Source organism: Synchiropus splendidus, chromosome 6 (assembly GCF_027744825.2).
Source record: "Synchiropus splendidus isolate RoL2022-P1 chromosome 6, RoL_Sspl_1.0, whole genome shotgun sequence".
In the NCBI taxonomy this organism is placed as follows: domain Eukaryota; kingdom Metazoa; phylum Chordata; class Actinopteri; order Syngnathiformes; family Callionymidae; genus Synchiropus; species Synchiropus splendidus.
In genome coordinates, this window is record NC_071339.1 from 20,831,866 (window position 1) to 20,854,637 (window position 22,772).

Here is a 22,772-nt window from a genome sequence, read left to right on the forward strand (position 1 = left end):
CATGTGGGCTGGCATACGCAGTTATTATTGTGTATCTCATTTCTGTATCTACATGTGAGTAGGCTGCTACCAGTGTACTTCTGTCTGTCTGTCTGTCTGCACAAGGAGATATGCGGGAGTGAAATATAGTTTCTTGCCGTGCTTGTGTCGTACTACAGCACAACAAATACCAAGAATGAGACCTACTCATCTGGATATGATAGTTTAACAAAGCTAATATACAAGAATTGTATCGCAACACATTTTATTAGCCTCAGTCGAGGAGACAAGTGATGTTGCAATTCTGTAATAAGAGCATAACAGAGAGCAAGAATGTGAACTTGCCTGACTGATTTTTTCTAATTTTCTTTATTGCCATTCGTAATATTTGACAGGCAATTACAATGACATTTGACAATTACACATACCAATCAATAATACATTTTAATTGCCTAATCATAATAAAAAATATATATACATATACATATATATATATATATATATATATATAGAGAGAGAGAGAGAGAGAGAGAGAGAGAGAGAACAAAAATAAAAATAAATACAAAAGAAATTCCCTTAAGACACAGAACATGTTCCCTTGTGACAAATGTCCACACATTCACATTCATGTTTAAATGACCCCATAAACCAATGCAAAGGGAATTATACTGAGGTCAAGGGCTCTAGGATGTATGCCGTCACCTGTTTCCATCTTTTTTGGACACTGTCCATTTTTAACTGAAGCTGTGCTGTCAATTTTTCCATACAGTATACAATTTTCCCCCCCAAATTTTTAATAGATGGTGGTCCAGGTTTCTTCCAGTTTAAAGCGATTAACTTTTTTGCCGTCATTAAAAAAATATGTAACAGATAGTTTGACTCAGTCTGACTCAGATTTTGAAGAGGAATATACATCCCCTCATAAAATCGTATGGGGAGACAAAAAGTGACGAGCAAAATCAAAGCGAGTCAATTTGTGTGACAGCACACAAGCCACACATACTGTTGCTTCACCGTCAAAACATGGAGGGAGCATGGTCAAAGTGGCCATGGAGACAGTGGGACTATTACGCTTTGCTAGATTGCAAAATTATGAAGTGCAACAAGGCATTTTCTTATTTAAATGAATTACTTATGACATCAAGACAGACCAAGGTGCAGTACAGCATAAAGTAACTACTACACAACTAATAGTAAGTATTACAAGATTAAACTCATATATAATATCAAGAATTCATAACAAGATTAATTTCATAATATTATGAGACTAAACTAAAGAAGAGGCCTTACACTCCAAATAATACTGAAATGTCTTCTCTTTTACCATGTACCTTTATCTTTGCCATGTACCTTTATCTCTTAAAAACAGTTTTTAAGCTACAGCCTTCTGAAATACTGATATGAAAATGGAAATTGTCAATGAAAAAAAAAGCCCTGGCCCTGAAAGGGTTAATATTTAGCAGACACTTCTCAACCAATGAGGGAGTCAAAGGAGGACATGCCTGGAACCCTTGTACTGACCACTGCAGGCGGGGAACAACCTGCTCAGTCTTGGTGTTTACTGGAACGTGGAAGTCGCGCCCGGCCATAGACATGCGGTGTGAGCGAGCCATGGTGCCATATTATCTTATAACAACACCACATGTTCAATTTGCCCACTGACACGTGGTGAATTCAGTGACAGCGATTGTCTCAGTGGGGGTCCCGGTGTCCTCTCCTCCTTCGGCTTGAGGCGAAGTGAATTGATCCAGGCACAAGCGCGTCTGCCTCCGAGGTGACCGGATCCTCCGAGCTTGTGGTTCTCCACCGGGATATCGCTTTCACTCCCCCCACCCTTGTCGCCTCCACCAGTGGGAATCAAGTGGAGTAATTAGCCGCATTGTTGTGGAGCCCCCGCGCTGAAGGAGGACGGATGGATGGATGGATGGATGCGAGCGGAGCGGAGGCGCACCGTGGAAGCGATCTGACCGTGTGATGCAGCTGCTGGCGCGGACTGAGAGGAAACCAGCTTCGCCTCTTCTGCCGCTAATGTCTCAAGCTTAAACACCCGAGAGGCGACGCGATTGTAGCAATTCAGGGAATATAAGCCAAGTGGCAGCGGCGGAATCCGTCCGTGTGCGCTCGACCCCGCGTGTTTCGCCGCGGATCCGCGACTTTTATTGAACTGAGAGGACGCTTGAGTTTGATTGATCTGGATGTCTTCTGACGCAGGACCGCATGAGCAATAGCAGGGCGTGAACTTCGCAGACGCGCAGACCCCTTCACGTTAATAACGCGTCTATCCGTCTGGAGAAAAAAACGCGACTGGAAGTCACCCGCGGAAATAATGGATCTGAAAGCGGACTCGGAGGACATGGACTACAAGCGACCCGCTCCGATTGAAGTTTTCGCCAGCAGGTCCACCCTGCACGGCATCTCCCACATGTTCACCTATGAGCGGATGTGCATCAAGAGGAGTCTGTGGATCTTGTTCTTCCTGGGCTCCCTGGGCGTGCTGGTGCTGGTGTGCGTGGACCGGGTCCAGTTCTACTTCCAGTACCCGCACGTCACCAAGCTGGACGAGGTGGCTGCCACGCTCATGAACTTCCCTGCGGTCACCTTCTGCAACCTCAACTCCTTCCGCTTCAGCAGGGTCACTCGCAATGACCTGTACCATGCTGGGGAGCTGCTGGCCTTGCTCAACGGCAGGTGGGTGTGCGTGAGTTTGCGTGTTTACACTTAGAGAGGGTTCGCAACAAGCGTGCAGTTGTGAGGCTTCCATGATAAACGCACCCCCGAATCCGAGTGCTCATGATGCATGTTCCATATAAGCATAAAACCGTTGTATTCAAGCCCAGGTTGTGAGGTAAATTCACTTTATAATGACAATAAGGGACACAAAAGTGTCTATTGGTCGATATGCAGTACACAGGAAACAAAAAGTGAAATTTGTCTTTTTCACCTGGTTGGTGTCAAAATATTTGAACTGTCATAACACAACACACACACTCTATGAAGCCAAAGTGTGTTCCTATTTTTTATTGATTTATTTTTGGAGGGTTTTTTTTTCTAGCTTCATTTTTTTTGTAAACGCAGCTATGAAAATCATCATTGAAGTACATTGTATGTACTGTACTGAAGGCATATTAAATCATTTGTCGGGCTGAATTTGGCCCACAGGCCTTGAGTTTGACACTAGTGCGTCACACTTGAAATCGACACAGAGACACTCGGCAACCCTGGAGAAGTTTTGCTTCATAAAATGTTACATTTCATTACATCCGCCTCTGTCATCTCTCATCAAATTGGATGTAATTTCTGTCATCCAAAATCTAGTTGGAAACGGTCTGCGCCAAAAACAGTGAGCTTGTCTTGAAACTGACAATTGTTCTACAGATTTTTGTGGGCCACATTAAATCACTTGGTGAGCCCCGGAACCTTTAGATTGACACAACCAAGTGAATACCTTTGAATCCTCGAAGTAACGCAAGTGGCCTTGAGTCACGCCTGTGTGGGTTTCTTATGCTTGAGTCCACTGTTCTGAGTCCTTACAATGCAACAGTTGGTTGTGCCTGTGTGTGGCTCCCATCCGGTGTCTCTACCAACAAAGCTGGGCTTGGTGGGACTCCTCCTTGGCCATGGAGAGGTTTGAATACAGGAGGGAAAGTAATATTTTGTGTCTCCCTAGAGGTATTATTTGCTGAATATTTCTTTCTTTTTGATGAATGAGATGTAGCTGTTAGCGCCTTGTAACGATCTTCACTCATCCAGATGATATTGTGCAACTGTTCCATATGACACTGTAAATGTTTTGGGTGATTTAATTGTGACTGGTGCTTAAAGTCCTGATGAAGAAACCTATTCAAGAGCGGGACATACTCCAAGTACTGGCAGCAATCCAAGCAAAAAATGAGAAAAGGAATGCTGTTACTAGGGGCAATGATCAAGACCTGCTCTGGCAACCCCGAAAAAGACACATAATTTTTATCATATTTCCTCTACTGAAAAGTTTTATATGGCACTGATGATGCTTTACTGTTTGTTGCCGTAAACATAAACCCCAATAGAATCTGTCTGTTCTTGCCACATTAGTTCTGAAGACAGCTGGAATCACAGTGCATGTGGCAACAGTCCGTTTTTTTTTTTTTTTGGGGGTGGGGGAAATTGATATCTTGAATCTACAGTCCTTGTTGTTCAGTGTTGGGTTGGACTCAGTGGTGAAAAATCGCATCATCTCCCTCCCTAATGACTGTAATATTGTATGCTTCCATGTGGCACCCTTTAGAAGAAGCAATATATTAAAACAAACCAGCACACGCTCGCTGTTTACGCCTCGGGGAATTCCATCTGTGAGGTTTTAGCTGTTGATTCTGAATTTTATTATGTCCACTGTGCGATGCAAGATAACAGAAATTGAATCCCACTGCTTTTAACTGGGCGCATTTTATCCAGCTGCACCGCAATCATTTCCCCTATTTTCATGCTTTCACTTGGAAACTAAACCCATGAAAACGCTGCGTCTCCGTGTGACCCGGCTGTCTAACGCACATGTGTTTCAGTCGGAGTTAATTGTCCTGGTCGTCACGTGGAAGTGGAAATCAGGTTCCTAACACCTGTCTCACTGCTGTTTGCCACAGGGAGCTCCAGACAACATAGGCAAAGCTTTTAAAGGCCGAGAGTGAAATTGAACTTGGACTGACCTTTTGCTTGGGGTAATTTAAAAGGGGAAAAGCAGGGAAAAGGTCTCTGTATTAGAATTGAAGGCTGCGCAGTTATTAAATAATGTAGTGACATTACTGATACTGTCACCTCGAGTCCATGCCACATGTGTGAGAAGCCATGTGAAATATAACCCGACATTCATTTGAAAACAGCTGCTGCTTTTTATGATCCATCATGGTAGTCACGTGGATGAAATATAAGGGATGATGCTTTCATATTAGATGCCCCGAAAGTCAGTGCTGCAGGTGAAACTCTCTCTCCTCATTTTGCAGATTGATTCATTTTCTTTCACTGGTGGAGAGAGGCTCTGGTGTAATATCTCAGTCAAGGGTTTAAAAACCTCACTGATGCTGAGCCTCACCTGCTCAAACTGCATACCACACACATAAAGCAAATGCCCCCAACAAATTTGAATGCTGCATGACTGAGAATTTCCAAAACCGTATTAAATTTTTTAATGTGAAATCCCAATTTGCTGGAGCTTCTCGTGCTTCCGTATTCAGGTCAGTGCTCAGAAGATGTTTGAATAGATGTTCAAATATCTGCATGCTCGATCTAAAGGGAAGAAATTTCCCCCAAAAATGTCAAAAGTTGCCGGTGGTCCTCCTCCGAGTCCTTCGTGTATCTTCATCTTGTCCCCATCTCCATGTGTGTGTCTGAGCTCAACATATTATCTTTTTAATTCTACTGGTTTGTTTTCGGGTGAAATAATGAATATTCCTCAGGTTAAATGACATGCAGTAAAATTCTTCTTAAACTTTGATTTTATCTGAAAGTGACTGGAGATATACATAATTGTATAATTGTAAAAATAATTACACATATGGTTATACAATAAAAAAAAAAGTTTTATGTGAAAAGCACTCACAGAGTGCAGACCTCCTCCAAGCAGCTGATTTCCTGCTCATTTTCAATGCCATAGGCTGTTGGACTCACGTGAGATGGTTAGTTGCGTATTGAAGGTAGGGCTGTCTATTGGCAGATGCCTTGCAATACGATACGTATACAGGAGTGGCGATACGGTACATTGCAATATATTGCAGTACTGTGAGTTTCGCACTGTATTGTAATAAGAGCCAACAAGTTTATTGTTATGATGACAGTCCAGATAAACTTCAGTTAGATTTCACATTCCAACTGAGGAATGAATCGCTTCCTTAACCAACAAAGAAACTTGTATGCAAAATGTGTTAAACATACATATAGATAACTTAAAAACTTAAAATGTCAGGACAATACCCATTCACAGGCAATTTCTTTACAATCTGTTCATAACTTTTTGAGTTACTTTGCAGACCGACAAACAACTTCCCTCATGCTCTCAGAAAGTCCACTCACTGGAGCCAAATCCAATGTAGCGAGCTCTCACTTCCCGCGCCTACACGTCTGCCTATATCCACTAAAAAGTAACACGTGTTGAAAATATTATTCAGTGTATTTTTAGCATACTGACTGACACAGCTGTGCTGCCTGAGGCTCAGCAGGAGCTATAGTACACACCATGTTGATATAAATCCAATTTTCTATTTTCCTTTCGACGGTCTTTGTGTCTGTGACCTTTGAATATTACAGAACGAATAGATTCCAACACTTCAGGCTGGAGTTGTAGGTTTACATCCGGCGAAATCTGGACTTTGCTGACATACTGTTGGGAGGGACCCACCAGAAGAGGCAATTAACTGGTGTCTCGTAAGCTGTCTGATGAACAAGACTTTATACCCGTGTAATTAGACTTGTTTGTTAAGCTATGGAGTGTCTGGCAGATTAATGCTCACATTCTGTTTTCCTGCCCTTTTAGTTACATGTGGCCTTGAGGGAGGTTCCTTTTCAGTGAGAGCTACAATGTGCAACGTCTGTTTGAGAAATTATGCTCACAGTAGCTGTGCGTTATGATTCAAGTGTGTTTATTCATTTATTCATGCAGAGGAAACCAATACAGATGAAATGGCTGAGGCACGTATGTTGACTAATGTAGTGGTAAAAGCTCTCAGAACTGAACTGCAAACGGTAGAGGAGAGGAACTGTTCTCATGTGAACGTCTAATATAAGCAACAGATGATTTCATTTTGCTGATGTTCTGGATTACCATTGAGATCCACGAATCTTTTGGCTGATTTGACATTTCTCATGATAAAAAATTGTAGAGTGAAATGTTCACAATAATAGAGGTCTGAGTCTTTGTTAAAGTGACAATGCCCAATTCAGTGGAGTGCTATAACTAGTGATGGGCTCCTGAGACTTCATGAAACAGTGTGGCCCTTTTGAGAGCCCACTAGATGGCACTATTTGGACTAAGTTCTATGGATTTGAACAACCAATAATTTTTTAACAGATAGCGCCGCCTCTTGGGCTCTGAAACTGAGCTGTTTCTAGTAAATACACGACAGGAAGGTGGAGTGCAGGCAGTATAAAAGTTAGGGGTAAACAGGTAAATCTCAAGTTGAAACAAGTTTGAAGTTAAAGGTCCCATTTGTTGCTCATTTTAGCAGCTTTAATAATAATGTTGGATCCCAGTATAACACTCCTGTCTTTCATTCAGATTTTCCTCAAATAAACTACTGTAGAGTACAATTTCATTTTTCTAGTGGTAACCACGAGTCCAGGGACCTGTCCGAGGTCTATTCCTGCCTCTCGCTCAATGTCAGCTGGGATAGGGTCAAGCCCTCCCCACAACAGTGAACAGGGAGTGAAAGTTAACTGTTGTACGTATGTACACGAGTTCACTTCGTGTTGGCACGCTCCTCTCCTCGGCATGCCTACCTTGTTCCAAAAGGTCTGAGGTCCTGCCCGAGAGCCCAGTGGAGAATATTAATATTACATTTAATCGTCCATGAATGCAGCGACTGCTGCCTGTTGTTCTTTATGTTCATCCGATCCCAGAGAGTGAGCTGTTCACCTGCATCACAGTGGCCTGTCACAAACATCTTGATTTTACCAAGTTGTCTCCAATATTCCTGAAAACGTCAAAGCCATGGAATCCAAATCCAGTCAAACCTCTCTCCCATTCAATCTGTTTTTCCCTCACTACATCGAATCAAGCCACTTTACTACCATTGACATTATGAAACGCATAAACCACTCAGAGGATGTGCCATAAAACAAGGTGATTTATCCTTAAAAATGATCCTCTGAACTGATGAATCAGATGCTTGTGTACTCGCCCTGTTGTCCTGACGAATGAAAGGATCATACCTGACAACTACTTAGTATGTGCATCTATTGATGAATGAATAAATAATACGGTAAAAGCTTCTTGGTAGTATGCAAAGTGTTTTTTTTAATCAGCATGTGAGGTTTACTCTGTCTCTCCCCGGGGAGGTCTGGCGCAGCGGAGCTACTTAATGCCCAGGAGTCTTAAAAGAATTGGAGTCAGGCTCTATAAAGAGGCAATCATTGTGTTTTAACATGTCGAAGACGACTCGGGCAATGACTGTTCATTGAGATACAAAAACGGGAATCGCATCACATGAAAATTTAAAACACTGTGAAACCAAGTTTGCATCAGCCAGATCTTTGTTTGTCTCTCTTGACTGGCTTTAATGTTTTTGTTGGCACAAATGTCAGTCCAATGACCTGTTTGGCTTTTTACACAGCTGCAGTTTCTGAGACATTTAGAGAAGGTAAGTGTATTTTCCTTAAAGGTGCGAGGTTTGCAGTCGTAATGTGTCGGATCAGCTCATGAAAGTCAGAGAAGCGAGTCGTCCGCTTACAGTTTTGCAGCTGGTACATGTCCGCTCTGCTCAGAGCCAAACTGTCCCACAAAATGTAACGCTTGGTAACTTTAATGGTGTTTGCCGTCTCAGCAAGTTCACCGATCTGATTTTAGGGGTGTGAGAGGTTCACAGTAGAGCGAGATCATCAAGCTTTTTCTGCTGAACTGTCTTCATTTGCATGTACTTTTAAGGGAATTAGTAGCTGGAGTGCAGTGAAGTAAAGTTTGCAAATAGCTCGACAAAAACATAATAGCATGCCACTGCTAACTTAGCGGTTATTTTCACTAAAGCTGACTAAATGAATTGCTTTACTGACACATCAGCTCAAACCTAACATTATTACTTTACAATGAACTGTCTCTTGCGTGCTGTTTTCCATTGTGAGTTTGAAAATAAGCTGCAGCTCTCTGCTGATGACTATCCTCCAGTGATATTGTCCTTCAGTTATGTTATCTACATGAAAAGTTGCCTTATTTAAGCAGTTCAAGTCTCATCGCGCTGTATTCTCATTAAAATGAGGGGCAGCAGATGGCTGTAGTTTCAGAAACCTGCTCTCAGATCCCAGTATAAACCAAGTAAAAACAGGCTGTACTCAAACCAGGTTTGCAACATTTTGAGATTTGCAAGATTATAAAAACCTTTTAATTTGCATTTATTTTTGGTCATAAAAGAAAAAAAGTTGATATTTTGATTATTATTTATTTTGATATTTTGTATAACATTTATGTCATTTGTACATCTTGTGCAAATTAACTTAACATTTTGTTCTTTTAAGGATAAAGCATCAGCTTTGCTGTGTTGCTTTCCAATGCCCCTTTAAAGAACAAAACATGTGTTGGCACTGTTTGTCTTAAGCGATGGAAACATGCATGTCATGGCTGTCTGAAGGTTAAACCCAGGTGCAACGTGTGCTGGACGACCGAAGGCACGGAGACGAGATTCAATTAAATAATTTAATGAACAAGACAAGGTTTTACACAGACGAACGAAAGGTGCCGGAACCAGAACACGGACTGGGAATTACACGAAAGGGCTGGGGAAAACCTGGAAACAAAAGAGAGGCGAATTGTAATTAAGCCTAACAGACGGGGAGAACACAAACGCACTCGGAAGGTACTCGTGAGGCCCAATTAGCATAAAACGCTCGGTGGTTGAAAACACACACACAAGGAAACAACTATATCAATGAGAAAGCAAAAAGTGAGATCGACAAAATACTCATATGCGGAAATCTCCTGGAGGTTGAAAATGAAAGCAGAGACGAAGCAAAGTCTTCATACAGTTTACCATTAGGAAAGTGAAGAAACCATCTGGCGACACAAGCTGGCGTCAAGGAGTTGATATCTGTGGAAAGTCCGATTACCAAATGCACGGCAGCTGTGTCGGTCGGAAAGCTGGAGAGAGAACAGGAAACGGAAACGAATGAACCACCGGGGATCACAAGAATAAAAGCATGATAAGCGCGGACATGACAATAACAATACGGACATGACAATGCAGCCAAAGTCTGGAGCTAACTTTAAGGTGTTGAGTTCTGTGTGCAGTTTTTCCCCCGGGAAGCCTGGTCTTTTTGGTGAGGAGAAGATTTGTCAACAACCGGTGACTGAAGTGGGATCACTCCCTGACCAGCATTATTATTTGAACTTCTATGGCAGAAGTTGTTGGAGCAAAGTGCTGTTGTGAAGTGACACGCTGGGTTTGTTTCCTGGGGAGAGTTGTTGAATAGTCATTCTTAACTGTGACCTGATATATTAACCTCACTCTAGTTTCCAAATGAGAACATTGCTTCTGACTCATGACCGACCTGAGTATGAGGTTTGTTTGTCTGTTTCTCTGTTTATTTTCTGCATCTGTGCAACAGAGGGGTTCTAGGTGGAGGTGGGACTGCACCAAGGCTCAGCACTGAGCCCCTTCTTCTTTGCCATGGTGATGGACAGGTTGACGGATGAGGTTAGACAAAAAGCCCTTTGGACGATGGTGTTTGCAGATGACATTGTGATTTGTGGTGAGAGCAGGGAGCAAGTGGAAAATAAGCTAGAGAGGTGGAGGTTTGCCTTAGAAAGGAGAGGAATGAAGGTTAGCTGCAGTAAGACAGAATACATGTGTGTGAATGTGAGGGACCCAAGTGGACAGGTGAAGTTACAGGATGTAGAGATAAAAAAGGTAGATGATTTTAAGTACTTAGGCTCAACTGAAAGGGAAGGTGTTCAAAACTGTGGTCAGGCCAGCAATGTTGGAAACAGCGGCACTGAGGAAAAGACAGGAGGCTGCGCTGGAGGTAGCAGAGATGAAGATGCTGAGGTTCTCTCTAGGAGTGACTAGGATGGATAGGATCAGGAACCAGTATATCAGAGGGACAGCACATGTCAGGTGTTTAGGAGACAAAGTCAGAGAGGCTAGATGGAGATGGTTTGGACATGTACAGAGGAGACATAGCCAGTACATTGGTAGGAAGATGTTGAGGTTGGAACTGCCAGGCAGAAGGTGGAGAGGAAGGTGAAAGAGGAGATTTATGGAGGTGGTCAAGGAGGACATGAGGTTTGTAGGTTTGAGAGAAGAAGAAGCAGAGGACAGGGTGAGATGGAGGAAGAAGATCCACTGTGGCCACCCCTGAGGGGAGAAGTCGAAAGAGAAAGAAGAAGTTTATTGTCTGCGTCTCACCTTTAGCTCAAACGCTAAAGGTGAGACCAGAGAGTTTTCAATTTATCCTCCTATTAAAGAATCAAGTTGTGCCACAGATGGCGCTCAAGGTGTTGATAATAAAGCGAAGATAACACGTGTGTTATCACATTTTAAAGACAGTGACATTCTCCTTGTTAAACGGGTTTAATTATCCGTAATTGGGCGATTAGCTGTGATCAAATCAGGACGTGTTCATTGTTGCTTCTCAGCTGCTTCCTTCGGAGTGTGAGCCTCACTGTGGAGCTGCCAAGTGTGTTAGCAGAGGCAAGCTGTCAAATCTTACAAAATCACCTCAGTGTTGTTTCCACCTCTTCTCTCGCGAGGCGGCGAAGCCTTGCAGACGCTCCTTCGTTTGTCTTGGTCCCCACAAGAAAATTAAAGTGCTTGTGGCCCATAATCCAATTTAGACTTCAGCATCAGCCCAATGTGGTGAGCTTGCTGTGATTGCTTTTGGGAGTAGTGGCAGGGGCAATATTAAAAATCCACCCATATTATTGTGATAGCGCGAGCGCTTCTGCTAAAGCCTCCTGACTCCGGGATGTGAGTGCAGCGTCTTAAGTGCTCTCCTGGCAGCTTTGTGTTGCTTATGAGACAGAAGCTTAAGATACAATTCAATTACAACCAGGATGCACCATAAGAGAATGTATCTCCTTATTAGAATAAAACTCAACAGTGATGTGACACGCTCCCGCTGTGGTCTTTGTCAGAAATGTCATCTTTGAAGCCATGCAATATAGGCACAGACAACACACGTCCAAATTACCCACAGAAAACATAACAATTAAACAAAGCGATAAAAGTAAAGAAGTTAAACCTCCAGTACCTACTAACACTACCGATGGCTTGCTTCGAAAACATTAACTCTGAATTGCAATTGAACTCCTGGGGTCAATGGTAGCGGTGTAATAATCCAGTGGACCTGAAACACCTTCATGCACAAGTGTCCCGTGGTAGCACAGAATCGGGAAAGTTGACTAGTATTTATCTAATATTCATTTATTTTTGGACATATAGTTTTGTTTTTGGAAACTGGAGGCCTCAGACCGAAATTTCGTTGCCATAATATAGTGATATGTTTTTGTGCAATGACAATAAAGAAAGTCTAAGTCTAAAGTTCAATGCGACCAACCTCATTGTGCATTTGAAACAGCAGCACAGTCACTGTGTCAATATTGGACCTCCCTAGTAGAGTGTTTTTTCTCCTTCATTCTTGACACACACCAACGGTTGATTCAGGTAACTGAGTCGTAGTGTTAGTGAAGACCGAGATCAATGATGGGGGCGAGTCCAAGAGTAAGACCAAAATGAATTTCAAGAATATAGAATGTTGAGCCTAATAGTTATTTAGACATACACATTTCTTTATTACTGCAAAAGAATCTGCTGTCATGTTTCATGCTGAACTGCTGTCATTGGAGCAATATTTAGTTTGGACTTGGCTAGAATATATGTCTTGGTCTCTGTGTGCCGTAGTCTTGACTTGACTACAATACTGCTGAGTAGCATGAGAGATTAGAGTTTCATTGATCGTCTGAAGGATGAAGAAATATGTGTTTTGTTCCCAGCTTGTCCGACATTCTTAAGATCTTGTGCCAGTGTGACTGCACCTCTTCATCTGGAACTGACTCAAAACTGAAACTGGCTTCCCTCACTTAAAAAAGGGTCCTTGTTCATGACATCATCCCTTGTTATTTTTTCCCCAAGGATTTCTTTGACTGCCATCCCACTGCTGGCACCATTTCTAGCAGTATTAGAAAATACTCTGTCTCTTAAATCACAATGAGAAAACTGTCGCACAAACTACAGAACTGCAACAAGAATTGATGAAGTGATGGAATTTGGCAAAAAACAGCCTTGTCTTCATTCCACTAGAATCAGATGAGAAAGATCTGCTAGCCACCTACCACTCAGAGTTTCTTTCTATTGAACTGTTTTTTTTTTTTTGGCCTTTGATATCTGCCCTGATATTTAAAGGTCCACAATAACGTTTTCCTTCCAAATGCCAGGGATATTAATTATATTTTAGGCTGATATTTAAATGTGACAAGTGCTGTTGAATCATGTGACTTATGACAAATACAAAGATAGCTTTCCGTCTGTAGCGTGATCAGAATAAATCATTCAATTTGCAGGACTGTAGTCGTCAAATCACATTGTGGTCCTGTGAGACAAGTTATTTCCTTAAGTGGTCACATGGGCACTTGGCGGAGCACTAGTGCGATAAAGTAAATTTAATTATGCAGAATTGGTTACCTGCTCTTTAACACGGCCAGTTGTGCGTTTCCGATGAGCTTTGTTTAGACTGCATCAGTCAACACAAACGCGTGGTATGTTTTTATCTTGTGACAGTACTTGTGACAGAGAGTCGAAAAAACCCATCCTGACCCATCTTTGAACCCCCGTCTCCTCCGGGGAAAACCTGGACACAACCTCAACACCAAAGAGCTGGTTGGTTGCTGGAGTAGTCCGTACTTTCTCTCTCTGTGTCACATTTTTTCTGTTCACCTGGGAAGGGTGACCTTTTCTTCCCTTCTTTAACAGTCCTTCTTGCAACACCAGACATACTTCTCCATTCTAGTACCGTCATACTCATGCGTCACCATCTCTCACAGGGCTTCGATCAGCTGTGTGCGTCCATCATACGCATCAGCTCACTGGTCTCCACTGGTCTCTTGTTCTCATCCCACATTTGACTTCAATAGTCATGGCGCGTTATAAAGTGGAATAATGCTTTAAAACATAGGAAAATACATTGGTATTTCCTATGTTTTAAAGATGTATTCTTCCTTATTACATAAATATATGTTTTTTTAATCATATTTCATTGTTTTTAATTATATAATGAAATAATAAAATATACAATGAAAAAAATTATAATATAAATAAATAAAATAAATAAAATATACAATGAATAAAAATATAATGTAAATTATGCAATATATACCTTATTGAAAGTATATATATATATATATATATATATATATATATATATATATATATATATATATATATATATATATATATATATACATATATATATATATATATATATATTTTGTTCAGGGATGTTTTTCGCTACACATTGGCCAGGGTTTCCACTACTCTGAATGTACTTGAAGTTCTTATAAAATTGAAATTCTTATAGAAAAATTTTCAAGACATTAAAAAGAACTTCAATATGGTATATATATATATATATATATATATATATATATATATATATATATATATATATATATATATATATATATATATATATATATATATACCATATTGAAGTTCTTTTTAATGTCTTTCAATGTCTTGAAAATTTTTCTATAAGAATTTCAATTTTATAAGAACTTCAAGTACATTCAGAGTAGTGGAAACCCTGGCCAATGTGTAGCGAAAAACATCCCTGAACAAAAGCAAACAGATGCTTTTGTTTGATTTGGTTCAGGGATTCCTCCATGTTTGTTGTTGTTGTTCTCATCCTGGCTGCCACGTGTCTTGTGCATCAGTGGGATCAGTGGACCAGGAACTCCTGCACTTACAAAGGTTCCCTGTTGTCTGGAGAGCAAACGGTTAAATTAAATTAAATTAAAATAAAACCATTAAATTCTATTTCAGTATGTATGTAAATAAATGTATGTATGTATGCACCACCACGTTATGTCTTTCATTTGTTTATTTATTTTTGCCACCATAGTGTCCCTTTGAAACTGACCTGCACCCTTTGAGAAATGCTTGCCATTTGAAGGTGTGATGGTGAAATCTGATGAGAACGGAGGTGTTTAGTGGCACTTGAAGATCATCTGCCACAGACAGAAAGCTGATAAATCTTTCTAATGGAGCTTTTTCAAACGACTCAATTGAATTGAGTGCCATCGCTCGGAATTAATAGTACACGGGGCTTGTGTAATTTAGGACGTTTTTGACATTGAGGAACACTGTCGCACTTACAAGGACACTAACAATGTACCTTGTTCCTATATCCTGTTCTAATTCATGATCGGAGATTGTTGGATGGATGTCTGTACGTCGATACACCTGATGCTCTAGATTTAGGATTCCACATAAATATATTGGCATTTGAGCGACAGCTGTCATCTTTTTCTTAATACTCCTCTTATGGATGTGATGGCTCGTCACAACTTTGTGGTGAATGATGCGCACATGATTGAATAGTTGGTCAGGGGTGTGTGTATCTTTGTGCGTGCGTGCGCCAGTGTGATTGACTTGAGCGCGCTCAGTTTGACGTAAATGAAACTCCGTGTCACTTTTCAGCCGCTCCTAAATCGATTCTTGCCGCTCCGTAGTGACTTCACTTTGGCTAGTGTACAAGACAAGAATTTCAAATCCGAACGATGCTTTCATTGAAAATAATGTGGTCCTCACAGAAGCGCACAAGACTTCATTCAAAATATTGAGGAATGGGGAAACAATTGAGGATCGGCAAAGTCAATGTCACTTTTGAAGAAACTTCAAACGCATAGTGCGGATATGCTGGTGCAATACGATTTAAAGAGAAAATATCTGATGAATAAATAGAGAATATTACAGTGAGCATGTTTACATGACTTGTGATAGTCCGGCTAAGTTCGGACTTTTAAAATGCATGTTAACAGCCTTGTCCAGCTACTGGAGAGAAAGTGAAATTTCTCTCAGTCGGATTACGCAACCTGGATAATGCGGTTAGTAGCTGGACTAAGCTAGCATGTAGCTTAGTAGCTGAACGAGCTTCAGCTACGCAGCGGAAGTAAACAAACTCCCAGACTGATCATGGTCTAATGATGTGTAATAACCTTCTACAGAGTGGAGAAGTCATGTGTGTCACCAGATGTGCAGTATGTGTGTTCCTTGGTCTGAGCCGATGTCTGCGGTGAACACATATAAAACCTGACATCGAGTGTGTTTCGTAACCTGCCACGACAGCGATCTGCATATTTTCCTTCCTTCCTTCACCCATGTCTTTTTGATTGTTAGTTCTCGGAAGAAGATAAGAAGATGTGATTTGATGGTTTAAGGAGACAACATTACCACCATGTTAGCAACATGGTTGCTAAGTTAGTCAAGGCTCACGCCGGCGATCAATGGCGCGACTCTGTGCTTTCGATACTCCACATCTATCATTTATTGATAGACAACATAATTTCCAGAATATTAAGTTTTATTCAGAAAGTTGTGAGTTTAATTCCAAAACCTATGGAAGGAAGTGCGTTGATGATGGTGACAGCGTTGAACCGTCGCGCCGACGCCCTGATTCTGGACGTTCATCAGTCAGCACGACCGCTGTCTCCAGAGTTCAGTGTAGCAGTCTGAAACGGCTTCTCTCTTCCTGTCAGCTTCGATTGCTCTTCCTCTATGGTCAGAGGAACCAGACGGATAGAAGATCTCACAGCGACACCCCTCGCCACGGAGGAGAACATTGTGAGCTATTCATACTTGGTGAGCTATTGCCTTAGTCGGGCTACTCTCTCCATGAAAACGCAGTCACTGAATTTTTGAGTGAACCCACAATTATTTTACTTCAATCCATGCATTTTCTTCCTCTTATCCGAGTCAGAGTTATGGAGGCATCAGCGGAATTGAAGGAACCAGGGTCTTCCTTTCCACAGAAACTCCCTCTAGCTTTTTGGGGGAATACTGAGGTTTTCCCAGGTCAACTGAGACCACAGCCTTCTTCTACGTGGTGATGCCAGGTGCACATCTCTCCAGGTCCTTGCAAGATCTCTGACCTAGCTCAACTGACTTCCCATTTACATTGTCCATCATCATTTTTCACTTTTCCTGTCATTAGCGCCAAACTGCAACTTATGTCATTAAAAAGTGAAGATGTGGAATCTCTCTTTATATCGCCTGTGTGCAGCAATGGGAGTGATTGTTAAGGGCATCCCCTGAATTAAATTTTCTCCATGGCGATTTATAATGAATAATACAAGAAGCACATCACACACACACTTAGTTAAGATCATCAGAAGCCAACTTTAAATCATATGTGGTTGCTGATCTGCAGATGCACGCCTCAACTTATAACCAGATTCGCAGAAACTGATATCTTCATTGAAACTGTCTTGTATATAAAATAAGTTCAGAACTACTTGGTGAGACTCATTTCTACATTCATACAAACCCTTGCGGACGCACTGGCCAAGGCACAGATGCCAACAGATTCATTGCATGACGCTCAGTGTTTTGAAAACAATGCGGTGTGCATGATGCCATTTTTTAAAACAGCAGGGGAAAGATTCATCTTCCAAAATACCCAGCTTCGTGTGGACAAGGCATCGGGATGGAGGAGAACAGTTCAACTTGTGCCTTGTTTTCAATCTCAGTCCGGACGCCATGCAGAGAAAAGTCATTGTGAAAAAAAAATACTAGTTTTGTCTCTGAATAATGGTTGTTCAGGTGTACATTTATACTGAAAACAATACAAATAACCAAGTTTCTAAAGTCAGCACTGCAGTTATCTGAACTGAATACTTTTGACAGTTAATTCAACTTTGAGACAAGTTGCTATCAACTCTCCAAAGGAGGGCCGGAAGAGGTTCCCCTGAGTTCGTAATGCATCACACGGAGCCATAAACATCTTTTACCAGCTGCACCTTTGTGTCACTTTGGTGACAAATTGCCCGAGCAGCGAACACCTTCTTGGTTACTGAAGAGATTAAATCCACAGTGGTGAAATAATTCAGTGACTACAGTGGGAGGGAAGAGCTTAACTGAGGGCTCGCTGTTCCAGTGAGATGGTTTTTAGGATCAACCCCTGCGCCTTGCAAAACCAGCAAAGTGCGGCGTAGTTTTAATTTGAGGCGAAGACGACTGTTTAGTGATCTGTAGTTCAGTGGAAAGGAAGTGTTTAGTCTCAGTAAAAGTTCACGCTCAATGGCCCCGGGGCACAAATTGGATTTATGAGTCCAATAGTTGATTTATTTAATTAAATTCCATTTTTATTGTTTATTTCTTTCTATAAACCATCCTTTGTGAATGTGTAATGAATAGTTTTTACAAATCAACCAGTCATTGATCAAACTCCAACCAAAAAAAATGTATTTCTAGTGAAGTTCTGGCTACGACCTCAGAATAAAGAAAACATCCATTAACATGTACCCTCAATTACTGGCTGAAAAACGGATCACATCCATGACAAATAACTGCTGTCAGACACAACCGTCACTCTGAGATTTGCTGTGGGAGGAGAAGAATAGGACGCTGCTCTTGCTTGATATTCAGCTCTAATTTAGGTCTGTGCCGCTTTGTAAATGTAACTTTCGCCATCCAATCCAAGATTTGAACAGTGACACAAAGGATTAATCTTATTATAGGAGAAGCCGAGTGTTACCCTGAAATTCTTCCAAAGCATTCTTGGTTTAAATCAGAAACTTTGAGAAGGTGAGATGAGTAGCAACGATCCCCTATTAATTCTACATAATTAAACCCGCCAATGTATTCAAAACACGCTCAGTTTTCTTTTTTTTTTTTGCTCCATCCCTCAGTCAGATTATGGGTTTGTGTCCCGTGGTGAGGCAATTATTCGGCCATGGCTGTCTGTTCTCGGAGAAAGGTTAATTGAGGTTAAGTTGATTTGCACGGTGAACGTAAGATGGTGCTGAATGTTGATGGGTCGTTGTTAAACACAGAGCTCATTCAGATCAATTGTCAAAAAATTTCCACCAGAAGCATCAGGGGTTAAGAGCTGGTCACGTTGTTCAAGATTTAGCTGGTTATTGAATGCTATTTATTCGATGTTCACAAGGTTTTTCCGTGCCATTATTTTAGACGTTGACAAGTACAGGTGATGGTAAGGTGAATGTCTCACAAGGTACCTCCTGAGGAAGTGAAACTGTGTGTCAGGGGTGTCTCAACTTTTTTTTTTCCACAGATGGCACAACTGGATGATGTGTGGGGGCGAACCTCTTTTCCTGACATTGTTTCAACCACGTAACATCAATGCAATTACAGTTTAAGACACATGAAGGGGAGCATCAGTTTTTATTCAGCAGCTCAAAAAATAAATTGTATTTCTCTCTCTACAAAGGACAAATGGGTCTAAGAGTAGAGATGCGCGTCCATTCTTCACAACCACTTAAAAAGCCACAATTCTGATGGGTTTTGAGTGATAACTGTGACCCAGGTGAGGGAAAACTGTATAGAGTGCAGGGTGCAGACATACACTTGTATGTGTTATATCTGGGTGTCCACCTAAACAATTAGCTGGACTGGATGGAAAACACTGACTCGCTCGACAAGAAAGGTCGGCTATATTTACAGTGGAGACTCCACCCTTTTGGTGTGCAGGCCACGGCTAAGGACTTTCCATACACACCGTAGTGGCGCCAGTAGTTCTGTCTTTTTCTAGACCCCATCTAGCAGGATCTGCGCTGCTCAAACAGAAAGTCTCATAATGCACTACAACAGTGGAATGGTTCATCCAGACCCAAAGGTTGAAATCAGTTCTCCGAAACAATTGGATGGTTTTAATACATGGGAAATAAAGGTTTGGTCATTGTCATGTTTTTACGAGAGAAATTGTTGCATGTTGGTTTGGAGAACAGTTTTTACTTGGCTAATCCATTTCTTCACACCCCGGTCTTCAGGTATGAGATCCGGGACCCTCACCTGGTGGAGGAGAATGTCCTGCAGGTCCTGAAGGAAAGAGCAAACTTTGACAGCTACAAGCCCCGCCCCTTCAACATGCGTGAGTTCTATGATCGAACCGGACACGACTTGAAGGACATGCTTCTCTCCTGCTTCTACCGTGGAATGGAGTGCAGCGCTGAAGACTTCCAAGTGGTGAGTCACTCCCTTTTGGGTCGACTGAGCCTCGATGATGACGTGTGGAGACTTTGTAATATTGGCAATGATATCTGGACTGTAAACTAATGTGTTTTCTACAAACATGGCGACTGAGGTCATGGTGGTGCTTCATAGGTCAAGGAGCATCGCACTGCAGTGCAGGAGTGTTTCAGGCCATAACACTGGCTCTCTGCTAGCTTGATTTTTGCATTCAGAAAGGTCACATGTTGGCTGACCTTTGGGTCGCTGCTGTCACTGGCTCAAAAATGGGTTGCTCACTGTGACTTTATTAGATGGTTTGCGTTCCTCGGTTATTGGATGGTGCAGGTATTCACACTTAGCCTGCGTGACCCGTGTGACAGTGCTATATAAGAATGTCATATACAGCAGAAGATGGGGCAGAAATTGGCTGTAGCTTTGGAAAATGAATCATGACTATAAGCATGATGGAATAGTTTGTAGGTTTGCTTCAAGGATCATCATTTTCTTGCGGTTATTATTCATTGAATACCTCTGACTTTTATGGCAACTCATGTGACCTGCATCATGTTCCTTTGAAGGATTCATCTTTTTGTTCTTGTTCCCAAAATCACGTTCCTTGTACGGGCATATTCATCAAAACAGCAAAGGCAAATCACATTTTTTATTCCTGAGTGCAGAGTAGCAAAACATCTAGCTAAAGCTATTGATCTTCCCATTTAGCTGGTGATGCGTGCATGACCAAGATTTTCTTTTGTGTAATGTGAGCGCAAGAAAATACACTGCCTTGCAAGTGCAGGCACGGAGCATGTAATAACAAAGGTATGTTTCCCATGGATGCAAGAAAATAGCGATACTGTTATTATCGATATTATAGTGTATTAATACTGTAATAATAAATATTTTGTTATGTATGTGGTTTTTAGATGTATGAACTCACAGGATGCAGTCAACTTCTTGTAATGGATAAAGAGATCTGTCGAGCGTCCAAGAGTAGGTTGGCTCCAAAGCTTCTCCTCTAAAGAACGGGGGGAGAACAACTTGTCAACACAAAATCGACGATTAAATTAGTTGTCAACATCATCGTTCTCTTTGTGCAAAACGCTGCGACATTACTACAGACACCACAACAGAAGTTAGTGGGATGACGAAATGACTGTGGAGAAAGGGGCGACAGATTTCAGAAAACTAAGTTTAAGTGATCGATGTTGCTTCATGGTTTTCAGAAATCTACTACATTAGACTTTTAAAAGTATCACTGAGTAATACGATGATGCCATGTGCACGAATGTGCTCTTTGATTGTATAATGTAGTAGCTATTGCTATAATAATGCTAACACTCTTTTTAACACATATAAAGCAAAGGTGGATTGGGCGAATATTTCTCCTCCTTACAGGTTACCATGTATCGTCCTTTTTGTGACGTTGGGTTACGTGGCATTGGAACGTCCGTTGTGACTTCTGTTTTAAATGTTGGTGAATTTGTTGTTTTGTAAGTTAGTGTTGTTGTTTGCATTTGTTTGCCTGTGAGCATTCGGTACCACCGTACTGGTTAACTAATTGTCAAGGAAAATAGTCGGAAACTACCAAAATAATTGTGACTTATAGCCCAGAAATGAGTCTACTTCCACCCCTCCAGACATTCTCTGATCTTTCTCTCCTTCCTCTCTAAATTCCTACTATGTGTTTTGCATGCAGTAATGCACCAATTCCTGGTGTTGTGATATCTTTTTTTTGGCATAAAGCAATTTTCTAGTCCTCTGCTCCAACAGCAATCTATTGCAGATAACTTTATCTCATGCTCTGCTCCTTGCTATCGTTTGTGTTGCTTCCGCGGACATGAACGTGGTTATTTTTAGTTGCGGTAACAGTGACACAGCTTGGCATCGCATGATAGTGTGATGGATTTTGACTACTGATACTGTAAGATGAAGCCTCATTTGGGGCATAACACGGTCGACCAATATCTCTATGGGAAACATCACAAACAATGTTAAGTCTCTTTTCGTTTCTCCAGGTGGTGATAAAAATAATTTCTTAAACTGGAATGTAAATGTGTGGTGAAGAAATCTAATGGCAACCTTGTTAACTTTTGTCATCAGTCCCTTTAAATCTCAGTCGTCTTTCATCATCAGCGCAGCGGCTGCTCGCTGCAGCAGGGAAACGCGGTTGATGCATCGAGTCTTGTTACTTGCTGTTCAGCAAATGTGCGACATAATAGTGTGGCGCAGCAAAACCGCAGAATCAGCTGGAATTTCTTTTGCCGTGTGTTATAATGTGCGTGACCTCTTTTTTTCCTAGTGAAACAAAGTAATTTAATTAAACGTTCTATCCATTTAGAAATGACATTTAACTTAATAAATCAAATCGACTAACTGAATACAGAGGTAAAATGGGCGAACAGATATAGAACACACACACACATATATATATATTACAAATGTTTGCTGCATTTTGAGGTGAAGGTTTAGTGGAATTGAACACAATTTTTTTATGGACCATATTTTGTTTTTTGTTTTTTTTTTATTGAAAAGAATAATGCACAGTATAAACAGCAACATCTAAAATCTATTGAACTTAAAAAATTTACTTCACTTTAAAAGTTTCTATAACTACAACTGTGTTTGTTCCATAACAATGAAAACCAAGTGCAGTGGACTGGTATTTTCGATGTCAACTAATGGTTTTCTGTATTGCAAAAACAACAGGGCTTGCCAGTAGTTCAGCTGCATCGCAGAATTTTGACCAATGAAATGCAAATCTTGCTGCAAGATGTGTTGTTTGTTTTGATCAGCAAAAGAGCAGGTCGGCAGCGAAGTGACTTCTCGGACGGCTTGAGTCAGCAGATCATTCTTCTTTGAAATCCCATTCAGTTGCCGTAGAATGGCCATGGCACTTGTTTAATGAAGAGGTTCCAAAGTTATTGCTGACAGTTATTAGTC

The 22,772-nt window shown here is 41.2% G+C and overlaps 1 protein-coding gene across 1 annotated transcript in view; it reads left to right on the forward strand.

Annotated features, from left to right (window-relative positions):
• The first annotated feature begins 1,604 nt into the window (after positions 1-1,604).
• Positions 1,605-22,772, forward strand: part of asic1b (acid-sensing (proton-gated) ion channel 1b) — a 198,388-nt gene continuing 177,220 nt past the window's right edge. Inside the window, exons 1-2 of the mRNA XM_053867455.1 lie at positions 1,605-2,667; positions 19,652-19,847. Of these exons, the coding sequence (XP_053723430.1) occupies positions 2,306-2,667; positions 19,652-19,847 (558 nt within the window). The 5' untranslated portion in view covers positions 1,605-2,305. The remainder of the gene's footprint in view (positions 2,668-19,651; positions 19,848-22,772) is intronic.